Below are 27,496 nucleotides of genomic sequence, written 5' to 3'. Positions count from 1 at the left end.
GCATTTAAAATTAAATTAAAATGCAAAGTCACCCGGACCAGTGGCCAGGACCCAGGCAGTGTGAGTGCCACTGAAAATCAGCTTGTGAGCTGCCTTTGCCTACCCCTGGCTTAGACAGACTGTGTGTGTAAGACAGACAGACCAAGTGCCCATTGAGAAGGGAGTCTCAGTCTCCCCTTGACTGAGGGTGCCTGTCGTGCAGGGGGGCGGCTTGCATCACGCATTGTGAGTGCAGACATCCCCCTGACAGGGGGCAGTGTCAGGCCAGACAGCACCGCAGTGCCTAACAGGGATTCAGACAGAGGAGGCGTCCAAGCTCCTGCAGTGCCTGTGTCTGGCCGCGAGGGGTCCCTTCCCTTCCCCCACGTGACTGTCTCTCTCCTGTGAGAGGAAGGCAGGGAGGGGGAGGGGCACCGGCCTCCTCCACTCTCATCCCCCACCCCAGCGACTACAGTTCCCAGAAGGCACCGCTCTCTCACCTTTCGCCGCCTTGCGCAGGCGCCGAGACCCTTCAAACGGCCGTGAGCCTCACGTGACCCGCTGGTAGCCAATCGGGTTTGAATCTGATTTTTTATCCGCCCCCTCCCCTCCCCGCAGCGCTTGTGTGCGATCAGATCGATCTAAGATGGCGACTGTGGAACCGGTGAGTGTTTCATTCCCTCTCCCTCGCGCCCTGATCCCGGGCAGAGAAGGAGACGGTGGGGAAGGAGGAAGTGCTCCCCCAGGGGTGGCGGAGAGGGGTGATCCCCGCTGGGGCGGGATGGGGTGAGAGTGGATCGGCAAAGCTTTGAGTAGCGCACGCGCGTGGAGGGGGACGAGCCGGCCTGGATGGGGGAGGGGATGGGTGGATTCCGAGCCCGTGAGTTAGGCGCGTGGTGGGGATTGTGCCGTCACCACCTGGGGCCCGCCCGGCGTGAGGCCTGGAAAGTGGGGGGGGGGGGGGGGGGGGAGGGGGGAACGGACGCGAGGGGCTGCGCGTGCGTGAGGTGGGAGGGAAGAGGGGGAAGCCGGCGCGTGATGAAGAGGGGGCGCACGCGGCCTGGGCTTGGGGCGGAGGAGCTGCTGTGCTGGGGCCAGACACCGGGTGCCTGCGGTTCCTATTGTGCCAGCAGCTGCACGGTGCGTGCGGGGGAGCCCCGGCGCGTCTCCCACGTGTGCTTCCGCCCCGACTGACACAGGGGAAACGGAGAGACCCCCGTGCGCGCGCGCTTGGCCGCCGCAGCCCGCTGGGAGCCAACCTTCCTGTCTCCCGGCGGGGTCGTGATGCGCCCGGACAGGACCGGGAGCTTCTGGCGCGCCCCTTGCGAGTGACCTTGGCGACCCTCTCCCGGTCTGCGCTCTCGTAGTCGAGGGAGGGCCGGAGGGCCGCGGCGCAGGAATGTGACCCACAGAAGAGTCTAGTGCCACCATGACTGTGGCCGGCCGGACTAGCCGCTGGCGGCGGTGGGGGAGGTACTGTTTGGTGAAATGTCCGTATTGCTGACCACCCTGGTGCGGCCAGGTAGGAAATACATTTCCTGGCCACTGGGGTGCAGGACTAACAGGCTCCCTACTTCCTCTATCGATTTCTCTGTCTCTACCAAACTGCTCTGACATCTGGGCAGTTTAGTCCTGGATTGACAGCATGGCAGCCTACATTCAAATGTCGGGTAGGGATAGAGTGCTGAGCCATCCGCCGCGTTGAAGTTACTCTTGTAAAGTGATCACTGTTCCCTTTCGGGTTTGAAGCATCCCAAGCAAACCCTGGCACGTACGTTTCACTTACCAAGCTGTTGCCACATTACTGGGGTAAATTCACGACTCTTGCGACATCCTGTGGCTTTGCACATATTTACTACATATTTTTGATGTCCTTGTTTCAATTTTAAGTAGCAGAACTTTACGGAATATTATTTCTTAGATATTCTTTCAGCCTGCCTTTTCTTTATTTCTGTGTGCCACCTCCAGCCATTCTCCATGATTCATGTGATGCCTTCTTTGATATACATGCTGATGTATCTCAGGGGATGGTCATCTGCAAGATTGGGTATTGGGGTCTGGAAAAGGTGGTGGGGAAGAGGTAAATAAGTCTTGGGGTTTTTTTTTTTGAGATTTATTCTATTAAGTATTGAAAATATAATTTGAAAGTTGCTAAACTTACCTATTATCTCTTAAAAATCAAATAAATGTTTTAAAGTACAACAATCAGTTTGTCTCATTTGACCTAATTGTAAATAAACTGATTTTCATAGAGAAACAGAAATACTACTGCGTACAACAATTCGCTGAAGTTTTCTTACTGTTTTATGGTGAAGTAAATGTAGCTGAAAACATTATAGACATCCATTTCCAATTAATGGCTCTCTGCAAAGACCCAAATTACTTAAAATATAAGCGAAAGATGAGTGAATTTGATGTTTTTAAACAGTGTCTAACAGCCCTAGTAAATGATGTCATTGACTTATCCAAAGAACAGGAACAGACTAAGCAGCAACAGCGTCAGTTTCCCCTTGTTGTTCACACAGTTTCTTCCTGACTTGAGTTTGGGAGCAACCATTTCTAGGGTGAGAGGATCAGTGTCTCCATGTTCATTCACTTTTTTGTGAGGGCCACCTAGATCACTAATTGCTGTGATGTGGGCAGCTGTTGGCTAGTGACTGAACTGATACTAAAAGCATGCTTTCCTGAAGGAACCAAATAGCTATCAAATGGTAACCACTCTTGGTTACAACTGAACTTGAAGGTAATTTAAAATTTAAAGGTTCCATGCCTCCTCATAAGTCTCCTGCCTGTCCTCAATTTTTTTCTGTTTGCTAAGCCTGGCCAGCATATTTCTGTACATAATAAATAAAGTTTATAAAATGACTAGGGTGACACTTGTATGTAGTTGTGTTGTAGCTGTGTTGGTGCAAGGATATTGGAGACAAGTGGATGAGATAATACCTTTTATTGGACCAACTTCTGTTGGTGAGAGAGAAGCTTTCAAGCTCTTCTTCAGGTCTGTGCCCGCATAAGCTTCGTGTAAGCTTGTCTCACCAACACAAGTTGGCCCCTAAAAGATATTACTTTACCCACCTTGACTTTCTAGGGTGATACTTGGCTATTTGTACAGAATTAAAATACTATTTACTGTTGTACAGTTAAAAAAGAGGGAAAACTGCTTGTTGAGCAGATAGAAGGCACTTCTGGCATCGGCGTTTCAAAATCTGGGACCACAGGCATATAAATCCTTCATTTTTCTGTAGTTCCTGTATCTCCCTTTCCAGTGTAACTCAGAAGCATATTATGGATCTTGCAGTACCACCTTACTTTCCTCTGAGTGTCTTCTGCAGTTGAGACAGGGAAGGTCTTGTGAGGTGGGAAGGGTGATGCCCTATAGAGGGAAAGGGTGTGAAAGGAAAATCAAATCAAAGCTAAAGCAATTGTTGCTATTTGGTTTCATAAAAAAATCTGTGGGCACCTTTCTTCAGGTTGAAAGCATTTGAGGTACAATGCAAAACATTAAAGCTTATTCAGTGAAAACATCTGTTACCAATGCAAGTATAATTCTACGAAATAACATCTGTAATGTTAGTGTTGAAACAACTAATTTCCAAAACATTTTTGTTTATAAATTTTCAAACTTCCAGAAAATCACTTTTCAGTAAGGATCTCTTCCACCTGCCATGTTTGCTATTGAAAAGGGAAGAAAAAGAAGAAAACAAGGGCGTTAAAAAGCAAGTTTTTCCACACAACTTTAATTTAGGCCTCTTCTTGTTTGAAAATTATCAGCCAGTTCTAGTAGACATTAAAACATAAATACTCGGATGACATAGATTTCTCTGAAAATATTTAAAGAACTTAATACAATGCTTAAAATGCCTTTCTTGCTAACTGTAAAGATAATTTCAAAGCTGCATGCATCTGTGCAAGCTACATTTTGTAATGGAACTGAGTATATTTACTTTAGAGTTGTGCACTTGTACATTTTATTTTAGGGTTAGTCAACATATATGAATTTGTATTCATTTTACAGGCATTGTAAGTTCATAGTCAGAGTTGTACTAAAGATTCAAACCCTAGCACATGTACTTCGTTTCATACTGATATGGGCGATTTCTCATTTACCTTGCTCTTCTTGCTCCAAAATCCATTGAATTTAGCGATAACTTAAATATCAAACAAGGGCAATATATTGCATCTCGTGAAATGTAGAAATACTGTTTTGGTATGTCCCTCAAGCACCTCAAGAAAATGTAGTCTTGTTTTGGAACTTACTGTTAGATCCATATTTTTCTTATGGATACAATTTATCAAACCTATGTACTTTTGATCATCTTATATGGATCCGAAGCATGGGTATTGCTTAAATAGGACATCAGGTGGCTGAAGGCACTTCATATGCATTGCCAGCAGCTACTGTTGGGCATAAGAGAGTTTTTTTTTTTTTTTTTTTTAAATCAGTAATAGGGGATGTATTATTGAGAATTTGACTTCCAAGAGGATTGAAGTCGTCCTTGGTCACCTCTGGCTGGCTCTTTGTGGTCATATGGCCTGCCTCGGAGACTAAGTCCACACACATCAAATCCTGAAGATCCGACTTAATGATCCCTGCTGACCTTGCCTGGCCATGGACTGCTGGCAGCCACATGGTCATCTGTAGTTAACCTGGCTACGTCAGATCAGTAATAACCCAGTGGCACTTTTAGTCGCCTGGAATACATTATAATGTGGTCATGGACATTCGGCTCTGCGGACACTCACTGAATCTGAATGTTCTTCTTTTTAATAAGAAAAGGACTGTTTGTACAAAACACTAAAGAAAAAGAACGTCCCAATGTTAATGCTTTGGCAACATTTCAGGGGTTTCAACAGCAGCCTACAGAAAATAACTTTAAAAATAAAATTCTGCCATGCTAAACCTATGAATGGTTTGGATAAATAACGTAAGAAGATAACTATGTAACCTTGTACTCTTCCATCTCCCAAATTGCAAGCAGGTTTCAGTGTGGGATTTTGCTTTTATCATTTTGTTCTTATTCAGTGCTCTTAAATATATGTATTTTCTTAACAGTTGCATTTGTATAGCTAACTAATTCCCCATTCAAAAGATCCTATCTTGAGCTGAAACTCTGTGTCTTAGCTGAAACTTTCCTATCTGTTCTGCCGTTTTTAAGTTGGCTAGTGGCATGCTAGGAGTCAGCTTTGGTAAGGGTCCCAAGAGAGGTGGGGGAATCCCTGTCATTGGAGGTTTTTAAAAACAGGTTGGACAAATATCTCCTAGGGATGGTTTAAATTTATTTTGTCCTACTTCAGCTCAGTGGGGTGGACTTGATGACTTTTTGAGGTTCCTTCCAGCCCTACACTTCTGATTCTGTGCATAATTAAATACTAGTCTGTAGGATCTTGGCCCTTTCTAATGGAAATGGCAGACCTTGTAATGATTTATTTAAATTAAAAAATATGCAGCTGAATTATGGCTTGGAGGTTGCTAGTGTGTATGCTGATATCAAAGCAGCTTCTAATTTAAGGATACATTTAAAGCTTTTTTGTAATTTTGACACTCCTTTTATTCTATGGAAAAGAAATTTAAACGGCAAAAGAAGCTTTGACTTTTGTTCTTAAACCTGAACTGCTTTAGGGCAGAAATTGGCCTTAATCTCTCTCTGACTAGGAATTTCTAGTGTCATTGTATCCGCTACTGGGAGAGTCCCACAGTATTAAGCCATAGTGTGATGAATTAGGCCAGTGGTTCTCAACCGGGGTAAACACAGATTTTCTAGGGGTACATCAACTCATCTAGATATTTGCCTAGATAAAATTCACTAGCAAAGTCAGTACATAGTAAAATTTCATACAGGCAATGACTTTGTTCTATATACTATACCCTGAAATGTAAGTACAATATTTATCTTCCAGTTGATTTATTTTATAATTATATGGTAAAAATTAGAGGTAAGCAATTTTTCAGTAATAGTCTGCTGTGACACTTTTTTTAACATCTGATTTTTGTAAGCAGGTAGTTTTTAAGTGAAGTGGAACTTGGGGGTATGCAAGACAAATCAGACACCTGAAATGGGTATAGTAGTGTGGAAAGGTTGAGAGCCACTGAATTAAGCAGTTTTGTTCATTATATTTTGCTTAAATATATTGCTGGTATTTCCCAACTGGGGATCAGTCTCAAGTGCAATTGTTTAATAATGGAGAGATGCTATAGTTGTAAAGGAGTTTAAGAACATAAGAACGACCATATTGGGTCAGACCAAAGGTCCATCTAGCCCAGAATCCTGTCTTCCAACAGTGGCCAATGCCAGGTGTCCCAGAGGGAATGAACAGAATAGGTAATCCTCATGTGATCCATCCCTTGTCGCCCATTCGCAGCTTCTGGCAAACAGAGGCTAGGGATATCATCCCTGTCCATCCTGGTGAATAGCCTTTGATGGACCTATCCTCCATGAACTTACCTAGTTCTTTTTTGAACCATGTTATAGTTTCCATCATAAGCTCACTTAAAAAAAAAAAAATCCACGCTAACTTTCTGAAAAAGTTTAGTCAGAAACTTACCTATGTCATACTTCTCTTTTAGACCAGAGGAAAAGTTCTGGTCCATTTTAGATAATCACCCAAGTGATTTGAGTTAGTTATAGAACCTTGGAAAGAATTGAGATGTTTTTAATGTTAAGTCCTCTAAAGAGTTTTGTAAAAGGGTGTCCCGGACAGCGTGGTCTAAAACTTCAAATATCTATTAATCCTCAGTGAGAAGCAGTGCATAGGACCACCTATTTAGTGTTGGGTTTTAACAGCACTTTACATGTTATGTAAGTGCTATTGTAAACATTGAGTGCAAAACTTTGAAGTTATTAGATTTAAAAAAATAGGAACTTCTGCAGAGCTCATGAAGATCTCTGTAAACGTCATAAGTTCTAGGAGAGATGTAGTGAAAATTGTAAGAAATTTAAGTGTTTGTAGAGAGGATTACATTGTGAGAGAGAAACCATCTTACTTTCATGCCCTAGCTATTTTAAGGTTTTCTACTTACACATTTAAACAAAAACCTCTTTTTATCCCTGAATAATTTTCTCTCTTGGAAAGGAAAATCTTCTAAATAGTTTTTTCATTTCTTGAAACTTTCAACTTTTTAAACATATTAATACAGAAGTTATTGTTTTAGAAATCCAAAATGTGCTTTATTCATCTCTTGTCACATCCTAGTGCATAGGACTATTTGTTTTTAAGTTTGAGTTTCTACCTTTGAAGAAACTTGGTAAGAACTTGAAGTTCCATATGGTCTCTGCACACTTGATAAAGTTTCTTAGGTCTTGCAGTGTTTAAAAGCTGTTAAATAGTCGTGATTCCAAGGCACTTACAAATGGCTGCAGTCTTAGATTTTAAATTGTATAATTTTGCACTATACATACTGAGGCACAGGAGGTAGATTTGTTCAAATGTTAAAATTTTAAAAAAACTTTTTGTATCACATCTTTTATGTATAAATCAGAGCTAGTTTTTGTTTTTAACTTTAAACTAATAACATTATGATGTTAGTTAATAAACTGTGTGCTGACTTCATTTTCATGTGGTGAAAATGTAGCATCAACTTTCATTTATCAGTTCTATTTAAATATTTCAGCCTCGTGATAATTAGAGATGTTTTATTTTCCTGACCTTACTTGAATTAAACAGATAATTATGCGGCTTAGATGTAGCGTGAATGAACTGGGTGACACAGACTATCCTGTGCTTTAACTATAGTACTCTCTTCCTTGGGGTCCTACATTTTCTGATTATAATGTTGGCTCAATTTTGAAATATGATATATGTTCATGATTAGAATCAATTTGAAAATTCCTGTTTCAAGAGCCTTGCTTTTTACTTTAAGTTTAATGTTGTAACTGGTCTTGGTAACTTTAGATTAGTGAGTCAACAAAGAAGAGATTTAACACATGGATGAAATTTTTGGGCATTGGTTGGAATGTTACATTATCTAATTGTTTAATTGCTAGCTTTAATAATTTAATCAAATTATTGAATTTACATCCATTTGGAAACTCATCAGAAGTTCACGACACGAAATACCATTATGTTGGCAGTGGCTTGAATCTATAATATCTAAAGTGAAGCCCTCCGTAGTCCTGGTCCTCCAACTCATGAGACGTCCAGCAAACACCAGTGGCGATCTTGTTACTAGTCAACAAGGTCATTTGGAACCCTCTTACATATTGACTATTGAAGAAACTTGCCTTATCCCCATATGCAGATTCCATGTTCCAGTATTAAAGGCACCAGCACATCACATGCTGGCACGTCTCGTGTAAGCAGGAAGTTTGGTATCACAGGGCAACCACTTTGTGCAACTAGAAACATCCACAAAGGTATTAACTTTAAAACAATTCTAAATACTTTGTAACTTGCCTCTTTTAGCCCTATGAAGATTGCAACTTCAGCATGGGAAAAAGTGCTGCTCACTTTCAGGTAGACATAACAGCTTTTTTTAAAAAGGGATTATAACTGTTGCTGGATGGAAGCCAACAATAGTTGGTTTCTTAACTTCTTGAGGAAAATGTGTTAATCTTCATTTAGACGCTTTATTTATTCCTGGAAGGTATACTAAAAGCCTTCTTTCTGTTTATGCGCTTCCTTGCTACATAACCTTGTAACATCTCACTTGGGCTTCAGGTAATGTCATATTCCTGTTGTTACTGCTAGTCGCTTTCCTAAGATCTTTGGTTTAAGAAAATGTATACGGTTAGGATAGCCATTCCCTTGTACACATAGTTCAGTAGCTTCAAGTCACTTCCTCTTTTCTTCCTAGAGCTTGATTAATTGCACAACTTTTCTTGATTTTTTTTTCCCAGCGTATCACGGTTAAACTACTAGACTATCCAATTAATTTAAACATTTTAATAAGATTTTGCCTCTGATGGTATTAGTTCAAGTTTTAGTGTCCAAACGAATAGCTACGGAAAGTTGCTGAATGGTCATATAATATAATTGGATCAGAACCAGCAATTCTAGTGAACAGCTAGCTTTAAAATAGAATAATTCCATTTCTGAAAGTTCTGATCCTTTCATTTTAAAGGATTCTAACACTGTGAACATGACAGCCTAAAATATTGGTTGTATTTCTTGTCTGCCAGTCTTGGTGTTTTGCTTTGTTTTGTTTTTTTCCAGGAAGACGGCCCCAAGAAGTAATTAAAATGGAAACTTAAATATGTTGCATTGTCTGGTTAGTCAGGCCTCACCTATACTTAAAAATCTAGTACTGACATCTGTTCCAATCCAATGAATACGTAGTTGAATCTTGGTTCTTTTAACCTCTGCATAGCGCCTTTTGCTGTGCATGGGTTTAAGTGAATTATTTATATTGAGAGAGTTATATATATATTTTTTTGAGCTAAGTAGTTTTTAACTGTACTTTTTGGGAGTTGGCAATTGTGACTCTTACAAACTATCTTACTAATCTGGTTGTTTGTCTTCCCATTTTGTTACGGTAAAAGCTTCTGCTGATGTCTATGTTCTAATATGCGTGTCATTACATTGGAAGCTACTCAGCAGCTGTTCTCTGGGTCAGAGGGCTGTGTGGGCACGTAGCTGTAGGTTTTGCAAGTGATGGTAGCAGCCCCGATGAAGATGATTGAATCCAGTAGACAAAGCCTGGTTTAATCAGATGCTGTACACTTAACTAGAAAATCCACTTAATTTGGGAAATTCCTAGACCACCTGTTTATTCCCAGAGATGTGTAATAGGGATTGTAATTATGACCTTTTGGGATAAAAGTTACAGTTGAATATATCCAGTGGATTTCTCTCTCCTGCTATGGCGTTCTTAATTGCCAGAGTGTGGTCCCTGCGAATCTTTGTGACATCTGTACTAAGAAGAGTAGTAGATGCAGAAGAAATTCCCAAGATACAGAATCCTGTTACCATGTATATGTACTTGATATCTTTTCAAAACTGTGAATGGGATCGTTTTGCCAAGTTTTCCAGGAGATGTCGCTATATCTGATTGTCTGTTCAGAAACTGTAATGCACCTTTTCCCCGATATAACGCTGTCTTGGGGAGCCAAAAAATCTTATGGCGTTATAGGTGAAACCGTGTTATATCGAACTTGCTTTGATCCGCTGGAGTGCACAGTCCCGCCCCCCCACCCCACCCCGAGCACTGTTTTACCGCGTTGTATTCAAATTAGTGTTATATTGGGTCGCGTTGTATTGGGGTAGAGGTGTATATGTAGTGAGTACATTGAGCTATCTGCTACAATGCATATAAGAGGAACAGGGTTGACCCTACAAAGGCTTCCAATTTAGCAGGTAACCAGGTTTGGATTTACTATGCTACCCTATTTGTATATCTGTGGAAAAAAACTAACAAAACTAGAGAAGGCAGATCTTTAAAAGTAAGCTTGTACCCACTTGCTCATCCTAAAACAAATACAGGTTTGAGAAATGCATTTAGTAATTGATAACAGTAAAATGTTTAGAAAATCTCATTTTAAATATGGTATTTTAAAAACTACTACTGCTAATGGTAATTTTACTAATAAAATATTTTAGGGCACTAGCAGTATGGGGGTTATAAGAGTTTATGCTAATCAATAACTGGCTTTAACAATCCATCTGAAAGCTTTAAGCAACTTTTACTAACTTGTTTTAATACACTGCATATTTGATAATGAGAAATGTTTCACTGTGTAAACATTTGATCTGATGGTCTGAGCAAAGGGTGGAATGTGAAAGATCAAAAGAAACTGTAACAAGTAGCATTAACAAGCAAAAACTAAAATTTTGTTTTACCCCAGAGTAGCTCACTCTGTTTTGCTCAACTTGATAGCATTTGTCCTGAGCATAAACTGCTCTAGTTGAAAGTTAAACTTCTGTGTACCTGAAACTTATCCTTAACTCTGTTTTGAAGCAGAAAACTCCAGTGTCATGGAATAGATGAACTTTTGCAAGTGATAGCATACACAGCAGTGCTTAGACCTGATGGCATGTCTTGTATTGCATAACTATCTCATAACTTGATTAGTTTTGGAGGGATTCATGTCATCCTGTGACACAAGGATCATAGTTGGCTATTGCAGGGCCTTTGAAGTGAGTGAGTCATTAGGACATTTGTGAATGACATCTTGAAAATTAACTTTTTAAAATGTTCACGTAAGTTACTTGGTATCAGAATTGCTCTAACTCGAAGTATGTAATTTGATGGGCTGTGGGGCGGAGTGGGATGTTTTCTATTCAGTTTTGGTCCATGCATGTGGTATCCATAAATACAACAAGCAAGTAGAAGATTTCTAGCACATGTATACCTAATATATTTTTCTAAAACTATTTAAAACTTGCACTTGTTATCACTTTCCTATTCCATTCCTAGTTAGTCTTGTATTCATCCTTCTAGCCTAGGTTGCACTGGACAACTAGAAAAGTAGGTGACTAGTCTAGTGGATTTAAAAAAAAAATTCTTAGCTGTTGTTCTTTAGTATTTAAAGAGCTGATTACTTAGTGGCTCTGAGTAGGCTGCTCAATAGAAATAGCTACAGGAAAAACAGCAATTTTCAAAACTTCCCATTCGTACACTAAGTATTAAAACAGTCTTGCTGAAGACTTCATTAGTGTTTGCAGAATTCTGTGTGGTCATAATCTATTTGTGTTTAATAAAACAGCAGTGAAGTACTGTGAACAAAAGCCAGCATTATTTCAAAATATGAATACCTCCTCCAACCCCCAGTTCTAGATGATAGAAAAGATTTTGTTGCTAAAGTATAAAACCTAAGACTATATCAGATTATGAGAGGACATTTATTTTTTTAAGCTTGTTTACTTTGTGTATTTGACAGCATTTGTGTGTTGGCCATTTCATTGATTTTTTTTTCTTTCACTCTGGGGGGGGTGTCTTTCACATGGCTTCAGGAGGGAGAGTTCAATTTAAAAAATATTTAAATGTGATTGGTCAACTACAAAATGATCAGGAGGCTAACGGGGGGGAGATGGGAGGTAGCAGGGTGCAGTTCCTGAAACTACTAACACTTGAATTTTGACATGATTTAATGGAGTGCCCCTTTTTTAAAAGAAATTGTCATGTGAACCAGATCTGGCAACAGAATCTAAAATAGAATACTACTTTCGGATATTGTAGTGAAGTCTACTAGTATATTAATAATTTCTTAGTAAAATATTTCTGCAATTAAGGCAGGAGGCTGTGCTATCTGTCTGTATTGTATTTGAATTAGCAGTGAAGTCCTAAATATCAGTGCCTCAACAATGTTTTTCTGTGTAATCCATGTTGTTGTTTGAAGAGCATTCTAGATAAGATATGGTACTAATATAATCTCATACTACTTTAAACATCACAAAATGCTGCCACTTCATCTTCATGTTATCTCTTCAGGTCCACTCCACTTCTCCTCAGTTTTCCAGTAGCTCAGAAGCTGCAGGGCTATGAATAACTTTGAGAGGTGGGAAATCCATGTTCAAATCACTTCCCTTCAGGTGGGGTGGAGGGATTGAACCAATGTGTGTCTCATCCTGAGTAAGTACCCTAACCACTGGGCTAAAGGTTATAATGGAGGCTACTGCCGCCTCCTCCACCCTCCAGCTGTTTTGTGTAAAGTGTGCTTTGAGAACGCATATGGTGGTCTGTCCCCACAGACAAGTTGGCAGTGGAATGGAACACCTACTTTCACATGCTTTGGGGGATTGTACTGGGACTTATGCATTGTGTACATACCCAAAGGCAGAAATTTAGGGTCATAGGGGACTTTTACAGTGAAAGTTTAGGCACCTAGGGATTATAGGTGCCTTCAGGGTTACACTTAGCAGGGATCTTGGTAGTGCGTAACTCCCACTTCAGGTGCTGAAGTCCTTTTGACTTGTCATGGCTGAACTTAATCTACTTCTGCACGACTTCTCTTTGATCAAGACCGCAAAGTCTAAAATTTTCCCTAGTTTTTAAATCCTTTTTTGTGACACTGGATTTAGGAGTGTCTAGAATATTTTTACATTTGGGTAGGTTTTGTTTTGTGGGGGGGGTGTAACTAAGTGCTGGTTATTGTGCAGAATCAGCTGTACACAGCTTTGTTTGCCCTAAATGTAGAATGAGCTGTCTTTCATCCCCTGTCTCTTGAATGTTACAGCAAGGATTGCAAATTGGAGTGGGATGGAGAGATGGCAGTAGCTGCTGGAAATGTTTTATTATGCTTTCTAAAGTTCTGAGGGAATGACTTTAATAGCCACAATGTCATGTTTGAAATTGTAGAATTAAATGATAAGCTTGAAGAGCAACACACATCCTGAATTCTTTCTTCTCTACTCATGTTTTCTCCATATTCTGTTTTAAATGTAATAAATTCTGTGTATATTTGAGGTCTGTAGCACTTTCTCTAAAGCAAGTGTAGGATGATATTTTGAATCAAGGTGTATTGTAGTAGCAGGTGCTAATGGGTAACTTAAACTCATTGGGAAAGGTAAACTTCATATCTGAGAATTACTTTTAGTTAACACTACACTGCCATTTAGGGCACATATTTCAGCTCATACTTGCTTACGTTGGGAGTACAGGCATTGGAAATTACCCTGTTTGAAGTTCAGTACTTGTAGTGTTTAGTCTTGGCTGCAGTAGTTTTGGAGTCAAGTATCTCTCAAACCCTTAGGGCTAGAAACAAGTTATGCAAATGCATTGAAAGGCTGGCAATCTCTACTTTCCAGGGATAGTTCATTAGATTCCAGACCTTAATATCAAATCATTCTAATTATCATCTTCCTCCTTGCAATTCTGACATTCAATGGCTGCCTCCTCAGGAAGCACTGATTATGGAAATCAGTGTTGTCTGCTAATGGTTCTAAAACTAAAGTGCACAGAGCTCATTCCTGGAACTCCCAATTCTTAAAGATCGCAAGCAGGCTTTTGTGCCTTCTGGTACTTGGTAAAATAAGCTGTATAAACCACATTGAAATCAAAGTGGAGCTGGGGGAAACCCAACAACAAGCAAAATTACATGAATTTTCGTGGTCCGATATCTTGTGACCTGCTAGCATTTACGAGCATGTTGCATAGGTGATCACAGATACTTGCAAGGCCATATGTGTTTTTATGCTGTGATCCTGAACTGCTAATCAGAGAAGAGGTAGGGGAAGCTAATTCTCTGAAGTAAACTTAAGAGGGTGGTAGCTAAGTGTTTGCAGAATACAGTTGAAGACACACGTCAATAATTTTGCTTTTCTTTATACAGGAAACCACTCCCAATCCTCAGACTTCAGAAGAAGAGAAAACTGAAACAGCACCAACTCAGGAGGTTGCCAGCCCTGAACAGTACATTAAGCATCCACTACAAAACAGGTGAGCCATGTTGTTCTGTCACCAGGCTTTGTGATTCTACAGGTAAATATGCCACCTCAAAATTCTCATAGTTGCTATTTTGTCAAATTATTGTTTTACAGAGAAAAGCTTCATTTTTTCACTTCATAAACTTTCAGCCTATTCTAACCAGTTTTTTCAGTGACCTCATGAAGAAATAAAAACCCAATTGTACTGGTTCTGAGTTCATCTTCTATTGTAATTGAAACCTTTTGTTTGTATTAATAATAGTGATAGAGTAGCTGAGATCTCTTCCATCTGTATATTTTCTTATTGCAGCCAGGAGGCTCTGAAGATGGTGGGGAGAGGCAAAGTTCTTTCTTCTATCAGTCAGGGGCAGGTAGAGCTTCACATGTATCAGACATCCGAAAGTGGCTGATATCAAAAATTGAGCCCCTACCAAGCAGGGTCCAGAAATCTACTTAGATAGAAACCATAGTGTACTATTCGATCCCAGCAACGAAGTGCTACGGATCTGGGCATCACATGGGATGTTAGCCCTAGATGATATTAGGGAGTTATACACCCTCATCTTTCATGTATTTTTCTTAGTTTTCATGGTTGTACTACACTGATGGAAGCAGTAGTGGTAGACCAACTGAGGAACTGTTTTCATCAGGGTTGGACAACAAGTTGGTAAAACTCTACTGGCCAGTTTGTGTTAGTGTTTCCACTTTGCTATTACAAATGGCAATGCAATGGTGCAAAATTCTAAGAAAAATGTGTAGCTCCTCACTTAACGTTGTAGTTATGTTCCTGACAAATGCGACTTTAAGTGAAATGATGTTAAGCTAATCCAATTTCCCCATAAGAATTAATGTAAAGCGGGGGGGGGGGGGGTTCCTGGGGGAAATTTTTTTTGCCAGCCAAAAGGCATTACATACTTTTTAAACAAGCAATTTAATACTATGTGTGTGGGGGAATAATGTGCACGTGCTGTGTGTTTACAAACATACTGTACATACAGTACAGCACTATAGTTGGGAGGTGCCCCTGCCTTACCCTACACAGGCACAGCCCACTGGCACTGGAGATGAGGCAGGCAAGGAGGCTGAAGGTGCTGTAGGCTAGGAGAAGCACATTGCGCAGCAGCTGCAGCTTCCCCTACTCTGCAAGCACCGGGGCGGGGATGGGGCTCAACCCTCAGCCTGCCCACTTCCCCCCTTCCCCCAAGCCGCCATCCTTGACTTGCCTCTTCTCTCCCCCCCTTTACTTCCCACACTGCATCCTCGCTCCTTCTCCCCTCCCTCCTAAACTCCGCAAGCCAGCTGATTGCCGCTGGTAGGAGGGAGGGGAAGGCATGCCGAGTCTTCGCTCCTCCCCCCTGCTGGGGTAATCAGCTGACTTGCGGTGTTTAGGGGGCAGGAGGGAAGGGGGAGGAGCAAGGACTCCGCACGCAGGCTCCCCCTCCCTCCCCCCGGCCTCCTGCCCAGGGCAATCAGCTGGCTTGCGGCGTTTGAGAGGGAGGGGGAGCCTGCGCGCTGAGTCCTTGCTCCTCCCCCCTCCCTCCTGCCCCCGAAATGCCACAAGACAGCTGATTGCTGTGGGGGGGGAAGGCGCTGATCCATGGGGTCTGCTGGTGGGCGGGGGGCACTGTGGGGAGGCGGGGGTGTAGGGAGGTTGCCAGCTGAGGAGAAAGCAGGCAGCCAAACAATGTAAGAGTGGAGCATTGCACAACTTTAAATGAGCATGTTCCCTAATTGATCAGCAACGAAACAACGTTAACCGGGATGACTTAAAGTGAGGAGTTATTGTATAGGTGTTTTCTTCGGGTAAATTTCTCAAGCACTGCGAGCAACAATTACAATGCTGTTTGTAGTTATTAAATATTTTAAAACAATATTCCCAAGACCACTTATGAAAATGTTAGTTTTGAGTAAAATATTCAGAACCTAGGATATCAATTTGGGGAATTGATTTAAATCATCAATTTTTAGTCAACTTTTCCATTTGTACTACAGTTATTTTTGAGAGGTGCATTCGCATTGGTTGATATGACCATTAAAACATGTTGATTTACAATAAAATAGAGCGTTTACACTAAATTTGGTTTATCTTTTTGCTACATAGGAGGATACACTATAACTATATACATATATTTAAGCAATTGTATAGCTTAAAATTTTCAGATTCTTATTAATTATACATTTTACTGTTAGAAAATGGTGAATGATTCATTTATTTACTAGGTAAGTAACTTTTTGCTCTTGATTTGTGTCAGGCTGCATTAGGATGCTAACTAGAATTTAAAGAAACACAAAACAGCATATACAATTTTTTATTTTTTTTAGAAAACAATATTAAATGTTTTGGATACATAAACTTGTATTATCAGAACATGTTTCACATTTACAACTAAATGATTTATTAACACAATACAGGGATTAACTGTAGACAGCAAATTAAACTGATTATTTCAGATCAGCCTGGGCAATTTTTCAAATATGCAGAAGTGAAAATGACTGGAGTTTGTTAGTTAGGAGTTTGTTGTATTTGTGAACTAGAAGAGAGACAAGTGTTCATGCTTTTTCAGTTCCCAGTCAGTTTCTAGACTTTGAATGAATTAGTTCAAATGAAGAAAATACTCCTGTGCTTGCAGAAGGTTACTATTGTCAAACAAACTCTGGTTCCCAGGATTTAGCTAATGACTTCCTCCAGTTTAGTTGTGACCACCTTCATACTTTGATGATTTACTGCTTGAGTGGGTCACATATCACATGATTGATTGGGTGATTATTAGATGCCCACATCACAGCAGCACCATCTTTAGAAGCTAGGCATCTACCCCGGTTCATTGGATTGAGAATATTGGCAAGAAAATGTTTAGAGTAAGTACTGCATCCATCTGCTTCTTTACTGTTTGAAGTTTAACTTTGTGGTTGGTATTTCTTTCTTTAGCGTCTCTTGAACTTCTTTGCAGATTTCAGCAGCATCAGCAATGCAGCAGCAATCTTTCTGCTGTTTGTCCCAGGGTATGGAAATAGCTTTCAGTAAATTCAGCATAGATTCTAAATGTCTTCCTAGTCTGATGTTGAATACTTTAGCTGTGATAGTTCCATCTGTTTTGTCACGATTTTCTTCACAAATTATAAGAATAGGCCAATTCTTAATATAGCCCAGAACATTCAACAACTGACTTCTATCATACATCTTGAGGGAGAATTGGTTTGGCTCCTCCTGCTCTCTGCAGTGCAGCTAAATTGAAGTGGTTGTCACGGTTTACAGGATTGGAGCTATATGCCCAGCTTTGGAACATCCTCTTGGAGGAACCCCTTCAATGTCCCTGACCCCCAAGGAGTTGGTCTCCCTTTCATGATAGGCTATATGGCCTCACCCTCTCCTTAGATTGAACCTCTGGGCTGCAGCACTCCTGGTTCAAACTAGGATCTCTGCTCAGTCAGTCTGAGATACACTCCTGTTTAGAGACTTGTACACTCTTCAGGGACTATTGGACTTCACCCAGTATTTGCAAAGACACTCAAAAAGCGTTTTCAAAATAGTGTGGTTTATTAGTCAATTGGAACATAGTATTGGAAGTCCTTAGGTTAGAATAGAGAAATAAATGTTAAAGCATAGAGGTCAGCTCAAAGCAGTTCACCAGCCAAGCTGTAGTGAAGTCCATTTTTCAGGCTCTGTGTCTCCTTGACAGTAGTCAGTTCCCAGGTGAGAGCCCACTCTTATTCTCCCACGTCACTTCTCAGTCCTTTCTTCTTGTGATGGGGTCTCTCCTCAGCTTCCCTCCTGAGAGGTGGGGAAATCCTCTCTTATTCAGTTTGTTACAGCTTTTATTGCTACTTTTGTATTCTGCTGTATGGGTATATCCTGATGTATCAATTAGTTCTGTAAGATAGGCACCTCCAACTTCTGTTGACACAGACTCTCTCTACTTGATCATTGTGTACATTGTTCCACCAATCAAGACTCAGTTAACAAATTTCCTATCAATGTTTTTTGCACATGTTCAATTTCCTCCTCAAACCTTGTATCCAGCAATGTCTGTTCTACTGGGTGGAATCTAGCTTGGTCATAATGATTGAACCATGTAAATGAAATTTGTGTTCTGAACAAGACGAGAAGGGGAATGTATTGCATAAATGAACCAAGTAATTTTTTCATCTATGATGTCTTGCTGGAATTGGCTGGTCCTGATTATGAACTCATCCATGGTTTTACTGGATGCTGAAGATCTTCTTTTTTTGATGCAGGTAATTTACTGTCTGACGTAGATTTAGCTGCAGCACTGCTGGTGGTACCAGCATATGACTATGAAGTGGTAGATGTTGCAGATTGACATTCATAACCCCTTATGTCTAAGTTGGACACTGAAACAAAATGGTAAAAAAGTCACTTGCAGTGCACTACTTTGAAAAAATGAGGTTGTAAATGAAAGATAACTCCTATTGCAACTGTTTGCACCACTATTTAAATTATATAATTTATTCTAAACCCAGTTTTATAGGGAAAGTAATTAACAAATTATAAGGATTATCTAAATCTATTTAAACCCTTATCTCTAGTCATATACTAGTGGTCTTGAAAAACATTTTAATGTTAAAATTCATAAATGTACTTTTAAACCAGAAGTCTCCACCTATGCTGTTTGATTATACTGAGCAATAAAAAATAATAATTCAGTAGTCCAGTAGTAACTAAAAAAATGTAATTGATAAATACTCTCAAAACAAACATACCAATTATATTTTGAATACAATCATTTTGAAATTCATAAGTAATCTACCCAAAACACAAATTTGACAATCTAAGTTGTCATTTCCCAGCATAAGAAGACATGGTAGGAAGTCCATAAGGATGGTGCAGAAATAAGTTTGCTAACCAGTTGATTCAGATTTTTCAGACATCTCCACATCCTGTTCAAAGTCATTGCCTTCTGAGGAGCATTTTTTATGTTTGTCTGATAACCGGGCACTACTTCTCTTTGTTACACTTTTTACATGTGGCACGTGTTTGTTTTTTACCCAAAGATCTAGGAATTTCTTGAAAATATTCCCGAATACGGACTTTTTTGTGACCTGTAGCCATGGCAATTTTTTTTCCCTGCAGTTCCTGGGTGTTGAAATGAACCCTAGAGGCTGCACTCTGAAGAGTGTTATCTCTTCTTCCCATAGTGTCCTGCTTAGACACCAGTGTTGCTCCTTTCTGGTTGTGAGATTGCACTCACCAGAGTAGAGCTGTGATGAAATGTTTCATATTAATGTGCCTTTAAGTTGTATTCTGAGCAAACAATGAGAAGTTAAGTACAATAAGATAAGGCAGATATTTACAGATTACCTTTAAGATTTCTCATTAAAGCTTGTTGTCGTCAATAAGTTTAAATGTCAGCTTCATTTTTTAATCTCTAATCATTCCAATATATACATGATGGGGGAAGTGCTTCTTGGCATGTGTGGCGAGACGAAATCTATCTGAAAGAGACGCCTAGCTGAAGGGGACAAAGGACTCTAATCACAGAGAAGAGGTTCCCAAACTATATCTGACCTTGATATTCCATCACTTCATGGCAGTTTTAAAAGAAGGTGGTACGGGAACCACTGACATAGCGTACTCCTAACATGAACAGTCAGCAGTCTTTCACAGATTACAGCCAAGAGTCCACTTCGATGTACAAGGCTGCAGTTTACCTATAAGCACAATTAAAACCTTGTTGTGAAGCTCAAGCAAATGGTCATTCAGTCATGAATGTAACACTGATCATTTACATAATACCTTTCAAAAAGGATTTTAAATAGCTGCACATAAATGATTGGTTAGGCCTCCTAACACTTCTCTATGTTGAGACTCAGAGGCTGTCACCTTCCCAAGATCCAGAATTAGAATTCAAGCCTGTTTCTCTTCTGAATTTCTCCTGCCACCTAGGAACTGGTACTGAGTTTCATGCTGTTATCTCAGTGACAGTGTCTCATCTTCTCTGTACTTGTTATCCAATAAGTGTACTCAAATCTCTTCATTTCTGATTTATTTTTAATGTACAGTACATCATTTTATCTTTAGGTGGGCACTCTGGTTCTTCAAAAATGACAAAAGCAAAACCTGGCAAGCAAACCTTCGTCTGATCTCAAAGTTTGATACCGTTGAAGATTTTTGGGCGTAAGTAAAACTTTTAATCCACATACTAATCCTGTGGAAAATTGGGGAAGTAGCTTGACATTCCTCTCTGTATTAGCAAAATGGTACTCATTAGATACTAACTAAAAGTTAGTTTCTGGAGTGTAAATTGGAATTTGGCCGAACTGTTTGGGGTGGACGTCTTAATCTTCAGAATGAGAAGCTTTTTCAAAAAAACAAACTTGTATATAAACTATTTCTTGGGTTTTTTGGTGGTTTAAATCCATCAAATATTATTTTACTGCTTGTGTGGATGGGATGGAATTGTAATTGTATTGATAATAAACAGATTGTTCTGTCTTGCAGTCTGATATTGCAATGTATATAGGCCTGAAGGTTCAAACATGGCTTATTACACGTAGACTAGATTTTAGACTAGATTTTTTCAGGGTGATAAGCAGAATTAAATTGAAGCCTAAACTCTGCTTTTGGTGTAATAATTTCCTGTGTACAATATCCTGTATCTGGAAACTTTAGCCAGAAATTATTAGTGACTTTTGGTGCCCAACTTGAAGAACCTTAGAGGGGCCAGTTTTTCAGAAGTCAGGTGCTTGTTTGTTTTCTGAAAAACAGGCCCCCTTTAAGGTGCCTCAGGTTGGACACCCAAAAATCACTAGTCACTTCTGAATATCTTGGCCTTCTTATGCACATTTTGAAAACACCTTTCCTGTTTATCAAGCAGAGTGAGTAGAAATAACCAGGCAAGTTGTATGTACAGTATTCACGAGGGCCTGGGATATTGGTGAATTGAAGATATATTAAAGTTCTTATTTGTATAACAGATGGATACTGGGCAGAGTACCATAGATCTCAAAGATACTGGGGAAACCAGACATTTGGAAACCAAATAAAACTTCCCCACTCTTCACCTCCCTTGTGAAATTGTCTTGGCTATCCAAGGATATAGATTCTGTCACATGATTGGTACTATGAGTCCCATAGGAATTAAGCAAAACAGGAAGCTTCAGAGCATTTCAGAAGAGGTAGAAGGGAAAATCATTTCTCCCCCATGTCTGTTGGAGCCCGGCCACTAACAGCAGCAACTGAGCCCTAGGCATGAGCTCTTTAATGATTTTGGTTCCTGTGGGTTGCTTTCTCTGAAATTAAAGAGGCTGTCTTTAAGTGTCTTGTATGTTGTGATATAAATGGGGACAGTGCATTGGGAAAATGGAGGAAAAAAGTACGTGTGTTTGAAGGTGGGATGTGGTTGACGGAGGGAAGACATATTGGTGCTTAACCTTTTTAAAACACTGACTCTCCACCTTCTGAGTAGCAAGGTCACCTGAGGATTTTGTTGGCTTCTGCCCTCTGGATGTGAGAGCTGAGAAAACTGGAAAGTGGTAACATGAGGTGGAAAAGGTGTTCTTTATGTTGGTGTGGGACGCCCATGGGAATAACAAGTGGAAATAATAGTTACTGGGATGCTAGAGGGATTGTGTTATAACATGCAAAAAGAAGAACAGGAGTACTTGTGGCACCTTAGAGACTAACAAATTTATTAGAGCATAAGCTTTCGTGGACTACAGCCCACTTCTTCGGATGCATCCGAAGAAGTGGGCTGTAGTCCACGAAAGCTTATGCTCTAATAAATTTGTTAGTCTCTAAGGTGCCACAAGTACTCCTGTTCTTCTTTTTGTGGATACAGACTAACACGGCTGCTACTCTGAAACCTGTTATAACATGATTGTTGGACAGGAGAGTTTTTGTGTGGATAGTGTAGGGAAAAATCAGTGTGTGCAGGTGGCCTACTCTGGGGTTTGTTCAGGCAATCGGCTTTGGCAGGTGCATCATAGGATGGTTGTCAAGTTGAGTGAACATGCTTGAAACTTGGAGATCTTGGATGAGGTGTGGGTCAGTTGTGTGAGCTTTGGCTTCTCAGCACTGTTGTGGTGGGCAGGGAAAGACAACGATCCCACTGGTCTCGCTATTTCTGGGGAAGCAGTTTTTGGCAGATATAAACCTTGTCCTGATTCGTGCTGTTAATGCGTGGTTTTATGCTAATAAAGTTGATCGTGGATGAGTTTGGACATGCATGTTACCAAGACCTGGTTGCATGAACTAGCAGAATACTTACTAACCTGGATGGCTCCAGTCAGAGTTGGCTACATCATCAGTTACAGCAGGGGTGGGCAAACTTTTTGGCCTGAGGGCCTCATCAGGTTTCATAAATTATATGGAGGGCTGGTTAGGGGAGGGAGTCATGGCCCGGCCCCCACCTCCTATCTGCCCTCCCGCCCGGAACTCCTGCCCCATCCAACCTCCCCTGTTTCCTGGCGGCCCCTCTGGGACCCCTGCCCCATCCACATGCCGCAGCCCCATCCAACCCCTACACTCATTCCTGACGGCCCCTCTGGGACCCCTGCCCCATCCAACCACCCCTTCTCACTGTCCCCTGACTGTCCCCGGAACCCCTGCCCCTTGCTGCCCCATCCAACCCTCCTCCTTCCTGACGGCTCCCCCTGTTCCCCCCCGCCCACCACCCTGAACTCCCCTGTCCTTTATCCAACCCCTTCCTCCTCCTTCCCTCCCCCCTCCCTGCCCCCTTACCGTGCTGCCTGGAGCACCGGTGGCTGGCGGCACTGGAGCCAGGCCACGCTGCCACCACGCAGCACAGACCACTGGGTCAGACCGGGAGCTCACAGCCCCACTGCCCAGAGCATTGTGCCAGCAGCGGAGCGAGCGAGCTGAGGCTGCAGGGGAGGGGCCGGTGGCTAGCCTCCCGGGCCAGGAGCTCAGGGGCCAGGCAGGACGGTCCCGCGGGCCATAGTTTGCCCATCTCTGAATTACAGGGTATTAAACTGAAAGATATTTTGCGCTCTTCATCTACTGTATGAACCTGCTCAAACTCCGTGGTAGTTTGAGAGCAGCTACTAAAATAAAGGTCCAGTTGAAGCAGCAGGTGGAGAGTGCAATCTAGCAGTGCTTTCTGGTGATGAACCTAACCAGGTAGTCATGGACCACAAATTAGTGAAGTCTTCATTCCTTGTTCTAACCTTTGCACTGGTCCCAACAGTAGAGAATGTGGAGACAGCTGTCACAGTTTCAGGGATTTCTCCCCCAAGCTGCACTCAGGAGTTCCCAGTCCGGTCTCCAACCATCACCTGTCTCTGGATAGGAACCAGGGCTTTTAAGGCTACACAGCTGCCTGCCTTACACTGTGATATCCTCAGCAAACCAGTCTGCGTAAAGGCCAGCGTGTTTCTTCCTTTCTCTAGGGGCTATGACCAGTGTATTGCGAGCAGTTAAGTTACCCCACAGCTCTTTCTAAGCAAGCACCTTTATTAAGGTAAAAGCTTTACAGAGAAAACATGTTCAAAACAATAAAAATTCTTCAAGTGCTTGCTCATGTCAACTCCATTGTAGGGGTGTGTGCTTGCCACATGTGCCAGTGCTGGAACTTTTTCCCTCTGTGATATCCGTCGGGGACTAGCTCTGGTGTCCTCTTGAGTGGCACACGTATGCACCAGTATACAGGGCACCGCCAGCTCCTCTCCCTCAGTTCCTTCTTACCACCAGTGACAGTGCTGGAATGTTTCCTTGCCTCGGCAAGCTTACCTTTCTCAACTGTGGCTAGTTGTGAATCTCTTGTGTATTGGGGGGGGGAACCCATATGAGCAACAAGTGTCACATTTTTAAGAGTTTTGAGCCGCAAACCAAAAAGGAGCGGGACATTTGACTTAGAGCGCTCCTTATGGAGTCAGCCCTTGGAGCCAGCCCCATCGGACTCTGCTCCAAGCACTGCAACATCTCGGTATGCTGCAAACGCAGGGGTTATGGTCGTGAGAGGAGCTCGCGCTACATATAAACATCAGGGAGCTTAGAGCCATCTGTCTGGCTTGCGCATTGTTCCTTCCCCACCTATCCAGTTGGGTGGTGCAGGTGTTGACTGACAAAACATGTTTCTCCATGTTCTGTGTCAGCTTGCAAGGGGGAGCTCATTTGTCCGCTCTGTCCCAGGAAGCCCTTCGTCCGTGGGACTTCTGCATCCAGCATGCAATCCACCTGAAAGCCTTGCATCTCCTTGGTGTCTGGTTGCAGGTTCTTAGCAGGTTCTTCTTTCACCACAAGTGGTCCCTCCATTTGGAGGTGGTCAAGATGCTCTTCCAGAAGTGGGGAGCTCCCCAGATGGACCTGTTCACCACCAGACAGAACAGAAAGTGTCATCGGTTCTGCTCTCTGCAAGGTCTCTGCAAAGGCTCGCTTTCTGATGCTTTTCTCCTGTCTTGGTCAGGAGACCTAATGTACCAGGGTGGATTTGATTTAAATCATGATTTAAATCACTAGGCAGGAAGACTCAATTTTAATCATGGATTTCTACATAAAAGTGCATTCTTCTGGATTGTGATGACCTTAATACATATTCTTCACATCTCAGAGATATAGGTTTCATTTTTAGAAGGTACACACTATACATCTTTAAAGTGATTTATTTTGAAAAGTTTTCAGATTAGTTTTACAGCTATATCAGAAAATGAATGATTGTTTGGTTATTTCATTTACCAAAGGTAATTGAAGCCGATAGTTCACCTCCCAATGACTTCATAAATATCTCCAATTCAACAGGCTAATCATTAATATGTGGAGGATTTTCTTGCCATGCTGTATTGGGAGGAGAACATCACCCAGACAGACATTTAAATTGTTTTATTTAACTAAAACAACAAAGTTATGTATTCTGGATTTTTTTTTCTTGAACAGCAAACATATTTCAACAAAACAAGCATATGAATTTTTGAATTTAGTTAAAATTCAAGATTTTTAAAATCGGGGGGGGGGGATTGTTAAAATTGTTTTTAACTAAAATAGTTAAATGAAACATAGTCTGTAATATGGTCTTCGGTATACACGTTCACAACACATTATGCTATCACTCAGCAAGCCAGAGATGATGATGGTTTTGGCAGAGCTGTGTTGCAATCAATGTGTCCATGAACTCCTACCCGCTTCCGGAGGTATTGCTTGGGAGTTACCAACAATGGAATGGACATGAGCAAGCACTTGAAGAAGAAAAAACGGTTACTAACCTTTCATAACGGTTGCTCTTCGAGATATGTAGCTCATGTCCATTCCATGACCCACCCTCCTTCCCCTCTGTTGGAATTCTGGCAAGAAGGAACTGAGGGAGGGGGATGCTGGTGTCGCCCCTTACATCAGCACATACGCGCACCACTCCAGAGGGCGCCGGAGTTGGTCCCCTATGGATACCACACAGTGAAAACTTCCAGCACCGGTGCATATTGCGAGTGCACACACCTATAATGGAATGGACATGAGCAACACATCTTGAAGAACAATAGTTACAAGAGGTTAGCAGCCAATTTTTCATCCATGTATGCTAAAAGCTGACTAGAGGTCACCTGTCAGTCTTATGAGGCCCTAGTAAGCCAAAGTCTTTCAAATCCTTCTGCAATGATTGGGGCCCCCATTGGACAGAAGGTTCTTTCCATTTGCTGGATCAGAAAAAGGACCCTGTGTCAGTTAAGTTCATCCTTTTATACCAAAAGCCCTTTCTTTGTCGCTCAGTCTCTGGAAAACCCAGCTTGAATCAGTATATGCCCAACCACTTCAGGGTATGTTACTTGCCTAGCGTGATTTGCCTGAATAACCCCCTCCCCCTCCCCTTCCCCACTCTTTTCAGTTCCTACAGGAGCTGTGGTAACTCTCCACCATGGAGTAAATCAGTCATACATAAACAATTTATATATTTATGATCCCCAAAGATATTGCATGTGATTGCAATATCTGTTACAACAGCATCCTTTCCTCTTCACACTCCTCCAATTTTGTGCATTAAGCCCCTTGCCACTCCATTTTCAAAATTTGTTTTTTCCTGTGCATTGCTTGGTGGAGAGCACTTCCTTTTGGCTCAGTATACACTTCACTTCTGAGTCTTGCATGCTTGTCTCTTTTTCATCCTTATTTGGTTGTCAAATATTCTGCCTACAGGTCTCCACCCTTGGAGTAATGTAATAGATGTTCATGAGGTAGAATATGAACACATCTTCTGGATAGAAGAGCCACAGAAGCCTAAGCCTTTATCTTCCTATTACAATATACAAAACAAATTAATTTTGTTCAGTGAGTTGTCCCGAATGTTAATGTGATAAACTTGTATGAAATATTAACTCACGTTATCTTAAGTCAAGACTTGGGTTTAGGTGGTGAAAATGGCAATATTTTTGAAAAATTATAGTTGGTAGCATGGATCCCAGTGAGAGAATGTAAACCAGTTTCTGTCCTGTTTGATAGAACTCAGTACTTTTTAAAGAGCTAAATAAGTAACATCTCTACTAAAAACTGGTTTGACATCAGAATATAAATTGATATGCATTTTTATATTGGGTTTCTATACTGCTGAAGTTGGGGTAGCTTCAGAAAAGTTTTAATAACTTGATTTTAATGTACCGTTCAGTTTGTTTTAAGCATGTTTTGTCAGTCAAACTCCGAGGTGTATGGATTCGGCTTTCTTAAGCCTTTTAAGAACAATATTGTACCTTCACAAGCTGCTGGACTTTTTAAATGTATTTCTTACAATTATGTGTTTTTCTTTGTTTTCAAATAGTTTATACAACCATATCCAGCTCTCTAGTAATTTAATGCCTGGCTGTGACTACTCACTTTTTAAGGTATGCCCAGTAAGCTTTTCAAAATTATTAATGTAAATCACAATCTTATATAACTGTTTTCTTGAATAAGTAAAGATACCATGATCAAAAATTTTTAAGTGACTAGTGATATTGGGAGCTCAGCTGGTGGAGATGTGTTAAAGGGGCCTAACTTTCAGAAAGTGCTGAGCACCTGCCCTCTGAAAAATCAGACTCTTTTAAAATGACTAAAGTTGGGCACTCAGAATCACTAGTTGCTTTGAAAATTCAGTCCCGTGACCCTACTGATGCATTGGTTTTCATCACCCTGTATCTTGTTTGTGCCTGCATTGTAAGAATTTTACAAGATATGAGCCCAAGTACTTGATATGATCACGTTTCAAAGTTGTTTTTAATAGTGCAAAAGATCTTCCATTCATTACTTTATATCATGTGATTTTTTGGGATGCAACAAAGGGGG

The 27,496-nt window shown here is 41.1% G+C and overlaps 1 protein-coding gene across 2 annotated transcripts in view; it reads left to right on the top strand.

Moving 5' to 3' along the window:
• The first annotated feature begins 396 nt into the window (after positions 1-396).
• Positions 397-27,496, top strand: part of EIF4E (eukaryotic translation initiation factor 4E) — a 41,310-nt gene continuing 14,210 nt past the window's right edge. The window contains exons 1-4 of one of the 2 annotated variants that reach the window (XM_005278484.5): positions 397-643; positions 14,184-14,290; positions 20,318-20,413; positions 26,994-27,057. In XM_005278484.5, the coding sequence (XP_005278541.1) occupies positions 626-643; positions 14,184-14,290; positions 20,318-20,413; positions 26,994-27,057 (285 nt within the window). In that variant the 5' untranslated portion in view covers positions 397-625. Of the gene's footprint in view, positions 644-965; positions 1,120-14,183; positions 14,291-20,317; positions 20,414-26,993; positions 27,058-27,496 lie in introns of those variants that run through there. The other variant, XM_024099951.3, reaches the window with a different exon arrangement.

The sequence above is a fragment of the Chrysemys picta genome, chromosome 5 (genome assembly GCF_011386835.1).
Source record: "Chrysemys picta bellii isolate R12L10 chromosome 5, ASM1138683v2, whole genome shotgun sequence".
NCBI classification, from domain to species: domain Eukaryota; kingdom Metazoa; phylum Chordata; order Testudines; family Emydidae; genus Chrysemys; species Chrysemys picta.
The sequence above is the reverse complement of the archived record's forward strand: the minus strand, read 5'-3'. Positions and strand labels throughout refer to the sequence as shown.